The sequence below is a fragment of the Cladophialophora psammophila genome (assembly GCF_000585535.1).
Source record: "Cladophialophora psammophila CBS 110553 chromosome Unknown aczJe-supercont1.1, whole genome shotgun sequence".
Classification (NCBI taxonomy): Eukaryota; Fungi; Ascomycota; class Eurotiomycetes; order Chaetothyriales; family Herpotrichiellaceae; genus Cladophialophora; species Cladophialophora psammophila.
The window spans coordinates 3,232,850-3,246,849 of NW_006912922.1; the positions used below are offsets into that span (position 1 = coordinate 3,232,850).

A 14,000-nucleotide genomic window follows, 5' to 3' on the forward strand; every position below is an offset into this window, starting at 1 on the left:
AGCCTACGGTTCGGCCTGCATGCTGGTGGCGCCGCACGACAACGCCCCGACCCGGCACCTCTACCGCGGCGACCGCGCCGTAATCGACTGGCTGCGGTAGAACAACATTGACGTTCACGCAAACACGTTCCACATGGCGGGCCGGACGCAAATGATCGGTGCCATCGACTTGATCAATAGTATAATTCAGACTAAATGCCCATCCTTATCTTCATCGTCATTGCCATCATCATCATTGGACTACCACAAGCCCCCTTATCTTGAATGCGATGGATCTGCTCTCCTCGATTCTCGGGTCTCCCCCTCTCTTAACCCAATGGATATCAAATGGGGGGATGAGAACGCTCTTTGAGCGTGGGAGAGGGCCCGTTGTATAATCTAATCTTGTGCTCCGGCTTCATCTGCAAAGGCAAACCCTGCAGAGTCTGACAAATACTGTACGGAAGATTGCCGCTCAAGCTTAAAGCGGAAAATGTTCCATCTTTTTGGAGCTCTTGGTCATCCGATCGAGAAAACCATCACGAGATTGGTTTGCGGCGCCCGTGAGCTACATTCCGTACGAAGAAGTAGATAACCGGAACGCCAGTGAAAGAAGTTGTGAGAACCAACTAGGACAGATATAGCCTTGTTGAAGTTCTCTCAGGAGCGCTGGGGATTTTAGCGAGTATCTGTCCAAGCCTGGCAGTTCTGTGGCAGTGCCGTCCTTCATCCATTGCGGTCGGTGAATGAAAAGTGGCAATTGACCAAGGGTACTGATAATCCAGAAAAGCAGAAAGGTTTTTGAGCTTCAGATCAGTCGCGAATGCCACCGAGATGCTGAATGTACAGATCCATCCGCGCAATTTTCAATCCACCCAACTCCGTCAAAGTCTTGAGATACAACTCTTTCGGAGAGAAATGATCGGCGTCTTCGAGAAGGATGGGCGTCACGCACATAAGATCTGTCCAGAATATTGAGAATGAACTGGCTCATCGACTCATCATCCAGTAAGGGGAGTTCTTCGGGGATCACAGCAACGTGCTTTAGACATCGTAATACGTTCCATATTCGATCGAGACAGACGCTTGTTTGCTTTCCTGCATTTTGAATTTCCAGGTCTGCGTCATGTCACTCTTTACATCGCTCATACAATGTCTCTAGAGTGTGAGTCCGTTTGATAACTTCCGTGGCATCGTTACCATGGGCATAATCGGCCATGTCTTGGCCAGTTCGCGGGAAAAGCGTCCAACTTTGACGTTCAATTCTTTGCTAGGCTCGCTTGAACCCGAGTGATCTTTGAGGCGATGCAACTTATAACCAAACGTGTGTTCCAGTTCACGCAGCCAGAGCGTTTGGGGAAGGTGTTCAGACCAATTGCTGTCGAAAATCAAACAAAGAGCCCATGAACTCATGGCAATAGTGATCTGTGTTGGCAGAAATGGAAATGGGGATCTTCGGAAACCCTCAGACGGTGGGCATCATGTGGAGGATGAAGGCGACCCCACCAATGGAATGGGTCAATGATATGGTACATCTGTGAGCGCTCATATGCTTCTATCTCATGTTGGTAGAAGCTCGGAAGGAAAGATATAAATGTATAATCGATATATTCCTTTAGTTGTCGCATTTCAGAGTGACATCGCATTTGGTGTCTCTGACGTGCTGCTGCATTCTCTTCACTGAAATCTAACTTTGGCCGAGGCCTATATAGCACTACAGCAACCTTCTTTTCGCTGCCATCCTTTTAGGAACCTTCTCTGGGTGAGGGAACGTTCGGTAGTAAAAGATTGCGTTTTAGATTGTATCTGGGATGATACCAGTTGAGGCACGCCGTGATAAGAGACACGACGGGCAGAGTCCTGGAGCAAGTCTTTGAGCTCAAGCACAACTGCGTGCAGTTCTCTGTTTGCGCGGATCAATTCGTCAATGCCACTGGCAGGAGAGGCGACATCTGCGAGTGGTTGCACTGTGACTTCTAGGACATGAAAACTCATCTTTAGTAAGACACTGCATTCGCGTCTTATTGTGAGCACGTTCTGTTGATATAGCAAGCAGAGAAGTGAAGACGTTCCATCTCCGCAGTTGCGGGAGGCATAGGGCATTTGTAGCAATGTCCCATGCAGCGGTTCAGCTCAAGAGGCAGAGGGCTAAAGTTATTGGCCCATAACAACATGATTGTTTCAACCCCAAAGTCCGCGGCTGGCCCCAGAGACTTAGGGAACCGCGAGTCACCGCTCTTGCATGGACCCCGCCGAATTTGCAGAAGAACATAGTTGACTTGTTGGATTTCGAGTCATGTCGCTAGCCCTTTGCTACCACCCAATGGGTGGGTTGCGGAAGGAACTGTTCCCAGTGACGTCGCGACTTATTTGGACCGTGATATGTGTCCCACGATGAGGTGGGCGAACGCTGTTGTTTACGAGGCTGGCGGGTTGCGTATTCTCTGATCTATCCTTGTGGCGAAATCTGCAAAAATGGGACACAATCCGCATCTTCTGTATCTCTCGACCAATTCTGCGGACCTCTCAGGGCCATGCCCCTTTGTTGCTGGGTTGCCGTTCGTAGCATTTGGCAGATCGTTTACGCCCTCGACCAAGGCCCCAAAGCCAGTATCGATAGGGACTGAGCCGAGAAAGGGAACATTGGCCTCGCTCGCCATGATCTGACCTCCGCCTTTGCTAAAAACATTGCTTATCTCGCCACAGCAAGGGCACATGTATCCTGCCATGTTTTCGATGACTCCAAGCACTGGTATTTGAGTTTTGACGCAGAAATTCAACTCTTTGCGCACATCAGCTGTCGCGATGGCCTGTGGAGTCGTGACAACTACTGCCCCGGAGAGTTTTGGCCTGCCATCAATCTCGAGTGCCAAGCCATTGCCATTGGAAGTCGTCACGGGCCGGACATCGGCAGCAAGTTTATGGAGTTCCTCCACGATAGCAATGTGCTCGTCACTTGTGCCAGGCGGAGTATCAATGAGAAGGTAGTCTGTGTTTGGTGGCCATAGGACATCTGACACGAACTGTCTTATCATTGCGGTCTTCTTTGGTCCACGCCAGATGACAGCAGAAGAGCGGGAAGGAAGGAGGAATGCTAAGGACAGGGCCTGCAGAGAGCCTCTTTTGTGGGTGTCATTGTCTGTAGCTTCTCTTGCATCGTGTACCTCGACCGGCAGCCAACCGCCCGGGGCCTGGGTCACTTTCTTGTCTTCTAGATTGAGAAGGCGAGGGATGCTGGGGCCGGTAAGATCAATATCAAGGATTCCGACATTTTGACCTTGCTGCGTGAGGGACAGGGCGAGTTGGAGAGTAACACTGGATTTTCCGACACCGCCCTTGCCAGACAGGATGAGCACGACGTGCTTAATGTTCTCGAGACCCATGGCTGACGTGGAAGTAAAGAGGTGACTGTCAAAACATTGTGCTCGAGATCAGGGCAGGGAGGGACAGGGAATTGAAAAATAAAATGCGGTTGACGCAGTTGGTGCAATGCACCCCTGCGACAAAGGATTGTTAAGCAGGCGGAGATTGCCGGGTGGCGGCGTTGCTGCTGAAGTTCAGCCTTGGTGGGCGTGATTGGGCGGTTGGTGCAGCCTGACGAGCTACTAGATTGGGAACCTCGGGGAGCCTCGGGGAGCCCGGTAGCCTAGTGGCCCTTAGTCCTAGGAGCCCAAGCCGCCAGGGTGCGAACATGGCGGGGGTGGCGTTAAGCGGTCCAGGCACCAGAAAATGGGCATTGGAGGGGCATCAATAGTTTATTTTCCGCAGCTTCATGGGTGAGATGGAGGATGCTCAGACTGCAGACGATGTCAATTCCATCAATAATGAGGACTTGTATCATGTGATTTGCCTTCAGAGACAGCGAGGACAGCTAGATATATTTCCGTCGTTGGTGACTTGCCTACAAGTAGTATTACTAGTAGGAGAGTCCGTCATGCCATTTGCACTTTAAGTTTGATAGAGCACGTGCTTGCACTTAGGACGAGGCGAGGAGTAAGGACTTGTTCAGTTGTAGCTCACGCAGCTTGCCCAGACGCATTCGCTGTCTCTCAGCGAATTCCTCGCCCTGAGTAACCATGCACTCCGTTTCTACCACTCATATTGGCTGTTCTGGGAGTTCCGCCTGGTGCCAGCGCTGACGTGAGTGACTGCGCCTGCAGTACCCCTCGTTCCTCCCCCTTCCGCCCTCCGTCCCTCTCCCTGCCCCCCTGGTCTGATGGCCTGCCGCTAATCAAGATTTTCACAGCGCCGGGGGCCTTTCGTCATGGGTGCCGAGGCGGCGGGGTTCCTGGGCTCCTCACTGGCCACTGGGCTTCACCTCCGAGCCCGAAATTTCCATCTGGCGGTGTCTGCAGTGTCTTGCGGTGTCCACTCACGCACTTACTCAGTTACTCATCAGCGCCATCACACACAAAGCTGTTGCTTCTTTTTCTGGTGCGAACATCAACAGTCAACACACAAATTCGCCTCTTCTTGATCCTCCACCAAGCCCTCTACCATTTCACCTCCTCTGAAAGCCTCAATTCTTACATTGCTGGACTCACCATCCTCATCTGCCCGTGTCAATTGATCAATCCTCTCAGTCGCAGTCACACTATCTATTGAGCGGTCAGAAAAATTCCCACTGAGGCATTTTTTCCCACAGCCCGCCCACAATTTTCACCATCACAATCGCAGCTCTGGCAAACTCCACCAGTTCAGCGGTTCACTCGATGCTCAGGCTGTGACAGCCGTCTTTGCCTCCAGCAAGTTCTAGTAGCATCTCTATGAGCCGCAAGGATTTGCTTCGCTTCCTATCCAAGCCAGCAAAGCGCGTCTTTCTTCTGCTCCCATTGACCAACATTGTGCTAACTCGACAAGCAGGCCCCGATAACACCTGCTACTTACGGGATCAGAACGAAAACCTCACATTTATTGCCCTTTCGAACAGAGCCTTCTGAAGGAACAACACCCATCTCTTGCGGGACTTTGACGTGCATCGAAGTTTGACCAGAAAGAGTCTCCAAACACTGCCCACAATTCCGTTCGTGCAGGAAATCTTCTTCCTCCTCTCCTCCACCAGGCCTCCATAACGACCCCTCAGAAGGGATTTCAGACCGCATCACACACTGCTGCTGGCAAAAGCCAGCCTCCAATTCTCCCACCGCATAGTGGGCCTTCTCTTCTCAGGCGGACACCGCATTGTTCGTCTGGGTGGCAGATAGTGCTTCACTGAATCGTCAGATCAGTGTTCTTTCACCTTCTTGCCCACAACACTCCACAGTTAGCAACAACCGAGAGGACTTTGTCCGCACCTTCGACAAGGATATGGTACACATTGGGATCCCCAAGAATTACACAACTTCACCGTCGAGTTTTAGTCACACTCCATCGTTGACTATCAATCGTGAAGTTGCGCTAGATCTTGACTCGAGCAATGCTTTTGAAGGCAAGTCATTCTTGTTCGCCATTATCGGCCTAAAACTGACAACTTTCAAGGTCCCGAGAAACTTTTAGAAGTATGGTTCAGTCCCTCGCCAGATGCCCTCCATGGGTGCTCGGAGCCCACCGGACTCAAGGCGGTACCGGCAGAAGTCTGGAAGACGATGCTTGATCTGGTCAATTGCAAAGTGTTATCCATTGTCGAATCCGAAGATGTCGATGCTTATCTACTCTCTGAGTCGAGCATGTTTGTCTTCCCCCACAAACTTATCCTAAAGACATGCGGTACAACCACCTTGCTTTGCGGTCTGCCACGGATTCTCGAGATCGCGGTCCTCTTTGGGGGCTTTCCACGTGTGACTGCTCCACCATCCAACGGCATCGCCGTTGCGGCCGCTCCATACCGCGTTTTCTACAGTCGCAAGAACTACCTATTCCCTGACCGCCAACGTGGACCCCATCGCAGTTGGCGCGATGAAGTGTACACTCTTGATAAACTCTTTATCGGGGGAAGCGCGTACATGATCGGCAAGATGAACGGCGAGCATTGGTATCTGTACCTAACTGAGCCTTACACCATGCTGACCCCACCAGCAAGCCCACAGAGCATGGGCAGTCCAGGAACTGAGACCAAAGTATTTGATTTACCGTCGCCGCTGGTGGTCGACCGTGGCTCGAAGGTGTGCGAAGGTGAAGATGAAACTCTCGAGATCCTCATGACTGATTTGGACGAGGAGAATGCTCGTCAATTCTACCTCGACCATGCGAGTGCGGTCGCAGAAGATCAGTGGAGAGGATCTCAAAGAGGGCGAGACGATTACATCGATGTGTTCAGCAATGCCTCATCTGACGACAGCGATGTTTCCATCAAAGAAGAGGCCTTTCCTTCTGAACTCACCACCGAAGGGCATGCCCTTGGGACTGTGGTGTCCGAGTCGTGCGGCCTGTCTGATGTCTATCCGGCAGACAAGTATCCGGATGCTCGAGTCGATGCGTATCTTTTTACTCCATGCGGATTTTCGGCCAATGGCGTCATACCGGCTCCCAACGGACAGAAAGGAACTCATTACTTCACTGTTCATGTGACTCCAGAACCAATCTGCTCTTATGCATCATTCGAGACGAATGTGCCTTGCGGCCAGAAGGGTCGTGAGACAGCTGACATCATTCAGCATGTCGTGGACATCTTCAAGCCTGGCCGATTTACTGTCACTCTTTTCGAAGCTACCTCTGCTCTCGAGGAAAAGGCCTATGCTGACCATGACGAGCTGGCTCAAATCAGGATCTTGGAGCGACAGGCTGCTCGTCGCATTACCAAAATGGATGCCATCAGAGGCTACCGTCGCGTCGATCGTATCGTTCACGACCTCGACGGTTACGACTTGGTCTTCCGATACTATGAGCGCTATGACTGGAAAGGTGGCGCTCCGCGAATTGGGGAGTAAGGATTGTGGTCGCGTCGTGGACGATGATCGTGCGACGCAAATTTGTTTACTGTCACCAGAAGCTAGGAGCTGCTAGGAGGGAGGCTGACGTGCCCAAAAGTACACAGAAATGTTCTGATGGTTATGATGGCTTTTATGATTTCTATGCATTACTTCCACTCCTTTGAATCCAGTATTAGCTAACAATCGACCTCAATTGAAAAACAGCATTTGTCCAAGCCTTCGGTATTTGTTTCACTTTCATTTCGATCAGAATCCACGCCTCTCTATGACCTCTTGGGTTTCTATACAGTAAAGACCAAGGTCTTGTCGCTGTTAGGAGCCCAAAGGTTGAAGAATCGTTAGATTATTCTATCGACGTGGATTTTGTCTCTAAATCCAGTGGTTTGAGGAGGCTCAAGCATATCTCGTTCTCTTTTACAGTCATCGTGCATTCAGACGATGCTGATCGTGCAGACGCTGCCCATGCAATCAGTGTGCTTCCAACATTCCCGCGGAACTCGAATAAGCCGCTTGCGGCGCTGAAAATGCCGGTTACCGCATATCTGCCTGGGATTGACGGAGCATAAGCCGACGCGCCGATACTCGTCCCCTTGGCCAGTAGCCTCGAGCACTAATGCCGTGTAGCAAAACATGTTGCGCCCCGAATATCCTCCGTTACCGAGAACGAGACACCGAACTTCCTTGTACCCTGGTGAACCAGGATCGCTGCGCACGTCTGGAAAGTGCGGCTTCCAGACGTAGACGTGGCTAGGATCGTGGCTGTCATATGGAACGTCGGCGAGGTCTCCTTGAGCCAAGTCTTTGACTAGCTTTGCCCCTGCTCCTTTGCGCCGTGGGAAGAATATCCTCTGTCGCTCGACATAAAGGCCTTGACAATGGTTCCTCTCATTTTGATGGCGCCTTTGATATGGCTATGGCCCTGAGTCGATTCCGGCTCCATGTTGACCTCCAGCACTTGGGCTTCGGTGTCGAAGGACTCGCTGATCAACGCCTCGGGTAGCTGGTCCGGATTGTCGTTGAAAGCGTCCCAAAATCCAGATAAGAGCGGGCTGCAGACGGCGTACCAGCTCCAAGTAGGCACGGCAAAGCCAACTGGCCTGTTACGCAATGGATTTCTGATGTGCCAGATGAGGGAGCGGACCATATCCTTCTTCCAGATCCCCATGAAGCAGATATCGTTCAGCAACTTGCCCATCTTGTCCTCAATACCGGCCGATGCGATGATCTTGTCCCTCTCGTATGTGAAGTCTCTTGCCGAGTAAGTATACGCGATCACTCTCTCTGCGCGGTTCTCCTGATTTGACAACGAAGCTGAAACTGCATTCGTATCCTGGAAGAGACCTTTTTTTTAAAAAAAAAAAATAAATAAATAAAAAATGGATTACCATCAGACTAAAGTCTCACCTTCTTGTAGACGTCTGAGGGGGGATAACTCACCGACCAGATGAGGATTTTCATCTTCATAAGGGATCAGGTCGCCTGGTCAGCCTTCTAGCCTGAGTTGTCCAGTGTGCACGGCGTCCTCGAAGTCCTTTAGCGACACGCTACGCGTGTATGAGTCCTAGCGATCCCGCAATTCCACCACTAATTGAGAGGGATCTGGGCAAGGCATCCGTACGGGATCTTCGAACCCTCGCATCAGGCTCGCGACATAGAAGGTCGAAATTGTCCCATTGTCCCGCCTCGCAGTTCAGGTCGATGGCGGATTTGTTATCTTTCGACAAGAAGTTGATATCTGCGCCGTGCTCCAGTAGAACCGAGACCATTTCCTTTGTGCCGTAGGACGCCTCGTAATGAAGAGCCGTCCCGGTGTAGCCGCACCCATCTAATTCCACATTCACACCACCGGACGCTTTGAGATGGCGCCTTACGTCGTCGCTGTTACCGTGGAGTAAAGCTTTCAGCAAGGTGTCGGCTGAGGAATGCTGACTCGACGTTGAGGTACCCGGCGGCGACATCGTAGAATGACGGGAAGGTTGACTAGCAATCTGGCTGGTTTGGTGTGAACACAATGACCATGAGAGTGTGACTTGGAAGACCCGAGTTAAACGGGCCGACTGAAGAAAACTTGATAACGAGATGTGGCGTTGTTCGACAATGTAAGCAGATATTTGTCGTCTAGGGGCTCTAATAGGGGCTTCTCAAAACACAGGCTAATGAGGAACAAGGCTGAGACTCAGGTGTTGCCAGCCTTGGCAAGCAGCTTGGAGGCAGCCAATAAATCAGTACTCTAGAACATTGTGCTAGCCTAATTAGGCTCACTCCACTTGGTCTTGCACTGCGGCAACCTGTCACCTATTAAAACCCTTGTTACCTCGGCTAGATGTTTTCTATGCGCCAAACTTTTCACGACCCCAGTGGCTTCCATATGTACAAGTTCCTTTGCTCGGGCAGCCTGAGTCCGGCCATACCAGAACGTCAGAACTTCGTGTAATCGCAGTCATTAGAGGTAAAGAAACAAAGAACGCAATGATCTCACTAACTGCACCGGCGGCAAGAAATTACAGAGGACGAATGGCATGGCCATGAATCTTCCCATTCACTAACCTCGTAGGTAAGAACGCGGAAACAAAGGAAATCAGAGACTCTGGCCATGCTAGCGTTCTGAACAACGGAGCGAGCAATGAAAAATAAAGATCAGAGAATACGCTAGCCTCTTGCCCGTATATGCAACGAACGCTCTAGGAAATGCCGAATCGATCGCACGCAGACCAGCCCAGCTGTCCGGTTGTCCAAATCAAAACAAATCACTTCATCCTCCCCTAATACCTTTTCCCTCGACATCCCATCCTCCTCAACTAGCTATTGTCTAGCATAAGGAGCACAGATTCACCGCAGCTGCTACTGTTCCAAGTGAGCGTGAGTGTCAAGGTCTTCCCTTTAATACCTTTCGAGACATACCTAAAATCCAACTCCCCGTCAGCCCTTTGGCCGATTCGACGAGGAGTGGAATCTCTCAGGTCTCCGTGGGTCGCCGCCTGACCCATCTGCCTTGGAACCTGAGCATTATTGCCATATCCCAAGCGGATGAATGCAGTGATGTATACTGACCCCTGTCTGATCTTTTCTCGCCCTTGCCCCATCAGAGCTCTCGCCTTCACCGTTTTTGTTGTCCTGGTGGCCGCAGAAGGATAGTGTGATGGAACCTGTCAAGTGGTTGTGAGATGATTGGACACAACACGTCTGTCAGACCGAGGGCATGCTCTTACCAAAGAACGCCGTAAAGGACAAGTTGATGTTGGGAGTCATGTTTAAAAAGCTATTATGTCATTTCTTTGTTTACAAAATCAGACGCGAATGTGCGTGATTGCGCAATGCTCCATATACTTATAGAATGAGGGAGGATAGGAACGAGCAAAGGCAAAAAGAAAAAATAATCCCCCGTGCGAAAACAGGCCCATTTAGGACTAACCCCTAGATTCAATTCAATGCCACGACACTGCGAACATCCGTCTCCAGTGGCATAGTCGGAAAGAGGTGGTTTGCAGAATGCCCGAGCTGTTCTGTCGATTGGACGCTGATGAAGGGTGTTGTTTTTGCGCACTGTTTCATGAAGGCATGGTCCGGGGCGATCCTTGGCCTGCGCAGCGTCCAGGCTGCTCGGAGATTTTTTTGTTCCTGTCACATGAAGCGCTCCAACTGCTAAGGTTGTGTAACGTACACAGCCAATTGTACGGACTATCCTGGTGTCTTGGCCGGCTTTCGACGCTCAAGCCATCCGTGCTGCATTAGCCTATTTAGGGCTGATCCACATAGTCTTGGCACCCGTGTGTCACCTACAGTACATGAATACTCGCGAACGAAAAACCTGCTCTCCAAATACGGTTTCGATTCTTGGGGATGAGCGAAGGCTTCTCATGGCCCACTTATTACATTATCTTTTTGATGGAGAGAAAGTTACAATGTATCCGCAAGGGGAAGGGCGTCACGGATAGGGTATCTAACAAGCATATAAGCTAAGAGATCCCAGTTCCTGTCTGGAAATGGCATAATTCTTAACCCTTTTAGACAATCCCCAACAGACTATAGACCTCAGCCGGGACGGAGGGCGGCTTCGGGAACGACCGCAAGCGTTACCAGTCCAGGCACTTATATTGTGGCTATAGACTACCAATATAACAAGTAGGAATAGTATAACCAAGGGTTTCGGACGCACCATTTCAGTGCTTCTTCTACCGCGTATGAAAAGAACCGTGTATCGGGTCGAATCTATTACTGCTTTCCTAACGCAATTCTTAGCCATATTCTGTGGAATTAGGCAGCACCGAGTCGAAATTGCAGCTGGAATCACTGATTGTTGATAGTCACTCGTCACCAACGAATAGGAACGGACTGATGCCATTCACATATCAGGGAATTCTCTCTGGATGATGCTGACGCAAACCTCTCCCTAAGTTTCAAACTTTTTTTTTTCTGCGCATGTCGTTCATGTCTAATCCATGAAACCTGCTTTCAATTTTTGAAAGTGAATGTCGCAGCTGTTGCTTCTGATGACAGTTCAGGAATATTTCCCCGTCATCGCTAGAGTGTCGGTAGTCTTTTTTGGTTTTCTTATAGGGTTCGTTGCACAATGGAGAGAGTTCCATCTCTCGAACCGTAGAGAAAAGATCTTTTATAGATCTATTCAAGGTCGAAGGCTCTGGAACTGGATGAAGCCCAGCACTCTTCAAGCCTTTTATAAGTTTCCCTAGTGCTAACGCATCCCAATTGCTGTTTTGGTAACATAGGCGACGAGTGCCCTCATAGACTTCAAGGAGTCCCGAAAGGACAAGAAGGAGTTCGCTTAATATATCTTGCCGACGAGACTGGATCTCATCTACAAGACTTCAGAACGTGTTCGCAAAATCCCACACGGGGCGGACTTACCGACAATCCAGAAAGGAACTAGCGCGCCCTGATCTTCGAGTGCGTAGTTGGTCTCCAGGATCGCGATTTCGGTCACTTTACTGAACTCTTCTGATTTTCCCAGCTCCCAGCAAATGTAGACCCAACAAGCCAAATCTTGGCGAAGAGTTTGAGGAATTTTTGGTCGAAGAGATTCAAACCACATGTCCGTGAAAACTTCAGCTACTTCATGAAACTCATACTTGTCGATCAACACAACAGCCTGCAAGAGGACGCATCTCTCCACTTGTCGAGGAACTCTTCTGGTAAACCCATGTACAATATTAAGTAGAATCTCTAGTGAATGGAAGTCGTCCTTCATGAGAGGAATTGTTACTAGTTCTCGGCTCTTCGAGGCGACTCCCTCCAAGGACTTGTCATGAAACATATCGCCGAAAACCTTGGAGGCAAGTGAAAGATGTTTTGACGACACTTGCATCTCAATTTCTCGAGTGATTTTTTCTGTTGAGCAGCTTGCGAGTTTGTTATTCAATAATTTCTCGTCCGCATCAGCGTGCAATACGATAGAGTTTGCGTCGTTTTCAGGAACTTCATCGGGAGGAGCTGTAGTATTGCTGTCTGCGGGAATGAAAATTCCTTCACGGTTAGACTGATCATCGTCCCTCTCGAGCAACAAGAAAACATCTCCGGAAGGGTCGAAAACCAAAACATCCCGGTTCAACGACATGGAAGGAACGTCTGGATAGAGATTTGCTGAATAGTAAATGGAAAGACAATCATGTACAAGCTCCTCGCTGAAACCAGATGAGTGAGTTCCATGCAAGATCACACTGCGGATTAAGTACTCCACAAGTAAGGTTCACTGAGACCGTCTCAATGTCAGCTAGGCAGCGGCCTGGTGCAAAAAAGTAGCTGACCCGATTGTAGCCCCTCCATGAGAGATTCGTGGCTCTGCAGCGATTGTACAACAATCGGCGTTCATCTGCGCCTGCTCTAGTTTCAACGCGCTTTTCTGCCGGCAAGGGTTTGAATACGACAACGCCATTGACTGGACAATTTAGTAGTTCCAGAGACTGGAATCCAACCCAAAGCAACACTGATATGTGCAAAGCCTGAGGGTTTCATTTCGTTGCTCCACCACCTTGATACTAAGCACCTCTGCATCGACTTTTATGAAAGATCTGCAGCCGAGATGGTCATTGCATAGATACACTTGTCCTGCCTCTTGAAGGTGAGGCATTTTATGCTAGAGTATGTATGGTGTCGAGGCAGCTGTGTTTTCTGCAGAGGAAAGATTCCTGGTGTCGATACATGGTCTGATTGCTTGGTGATACACTTGTTCCTCTCCCGCATCATCTGATGCCAATAACTGCGGGCCTCGGGCCCAGCCGAAGTCTCTGAAGTTCTTATATCTAGCCAAAGACAACGGGTGCCGTACTCGAATCTCTTTGATCTAGCAGCCGCTCCACCCGAAATTCGAGGTGAAGCGCGGACTGAACCTAGACATTGCTTCCGAAATGGCTGGCTCTCCGTGATCAATAACGGCCACTCTTGACCCGTGATCGGCTAACACCGTCCATCCAGAGTGGCGATTACCTATGTCGTTACAAAGAGAACAGGTGACGCCCACTTAACATTGCTTGAGCGGCAGAGAACGTGCTGTGTAGTGGGATTGGGATGAGAGGTAGAACGCGCGAGGGGTGAAAGAGAGGTGCGACGAGGACCAAGAGAGGAAATACGGCTACATGGAGATACTGAGGTTCAAGATGCTCCATCAGGCTGAGAGTGACGATCGAGGGCGAGGCCTTAATCGGGCTTAATCGCCGAAGCGCTTTGGTGGACAGCTACGATACAAATGACAGTATAACTAAGATCGTAGTGTGAATAGAGTCGGAGAAGCATAGTGAAGAACATGGGACATGCAGTGTGCTTAAGTTGAAGTGTGTTGTCGAATCTGCACAGTTGCCCAGGCCGAGGACCGCCGCGCTACGTGGCTCCCGATGCGGCGACGGGCCTGAAGTGATGGTTGGCGTGGGCGAGAAATAGACATCGGTGCGTGTTATCTCGCCGGCGGCTGGACGCATGAAGAAGTGACCAATGGCAAGGCTCCGCAGGGCCTCCAATCACATTCAATTGACGTCAATCACGTGATAATTCAGAAGGTCCGTCCAGGCTCGGGGGGTTACGATGCATACCTGAGCCCTTCAGCCTGATCGAACACTCTTCAAGATGCTCTGCCCATGATTGTTATGGCCATCCTTAGATTCGGATGTCTACAAAAGCCATCAACTAGCCATGTCTGCTGCA

The 14,000-nt window shown here is 50.2% G+C and overlaps 4 protein-coding genes across 4 annotated transcripts; 1 reads left to right on the forward strand and 3 right to left on the reverse strand.

Annotated features, from left to right (window-relative positions):
- Positions 1 to 2,396: 2,396 nt before the first annotated feature.
- Positions 2,397 to 3,362, reverse strand: A1O5_01140 (methionyl-tRNA synthetase; the record flags this gene model as incomplete). The annotated part of the gene is made up of 1 exon (XM_007741759.1): positions 2,397 to 3,362. The coding sequence occupies one exon, from the start codon at positions 3,360 to 3,362 to the stop codon at positions 2,397 to 2,399; it is 966 nt and encodes a 321-aa protein (XP_007739949.1).
- Positions 3,363 to 5,564: 2,202 nt separating this feature from the next.
- Positions 5,565 to 6,845, forward strand: A1O5_01141 (adenosylmethionine decarboxylase; the record flags this gene model as incomplete). The annotated part of the gene is made up of 1 exon (XM_007741760.1): positions 5,565 to 6,845. One exon carries the CDS (start codon positions 5,565 to 5,567, stop codon positions 6,843 to 6,845), a length of 1,281 nt encoding a protein of 426 aa, XP_007739950.1.
- Positions 6,846 to 7,653: 808 nt separating this feature from the next.
- A1O5_01142 (uncharacterized protein) lies at positions 7,654 to 8,806 on the reverse strand (the record flags this gene model as incomplete). The annotated part of the gene is made up of 3 exons (XM_007741761.1): positions 7,654 to 8,165; positions 8,286 to 8,327; positions 8,467 to 8,806. 3 exons carry the CDS (start codon positions 8,804 to 8,806, stop codon positions 7,654 to 7,656), a joined length of 894 nt encoding a protein of 297 aa, XP_007739951.1.
- A 2,858-nt stretch (positions 8,807 to 11,664) lies between these two features.
- On the reverse strand, positions 11,665 to 12,420 carry A1O5_01143 (uncharacterized protein; the record flags this gene model as incomplete). Its single annotated transcript, XM_007741762.1, has 1 exon — positions 11,665 to 12,420. One exon carries the CDS (start codon positions 12,418 to 12,420, stop codon positions 11,665 to 11,667), a length of 756 nt encoding a protein of 251 aa, XP_007739952.1.
- Positions 12,421 to 14,000: the final 1,580 nt, after the last annotated feature.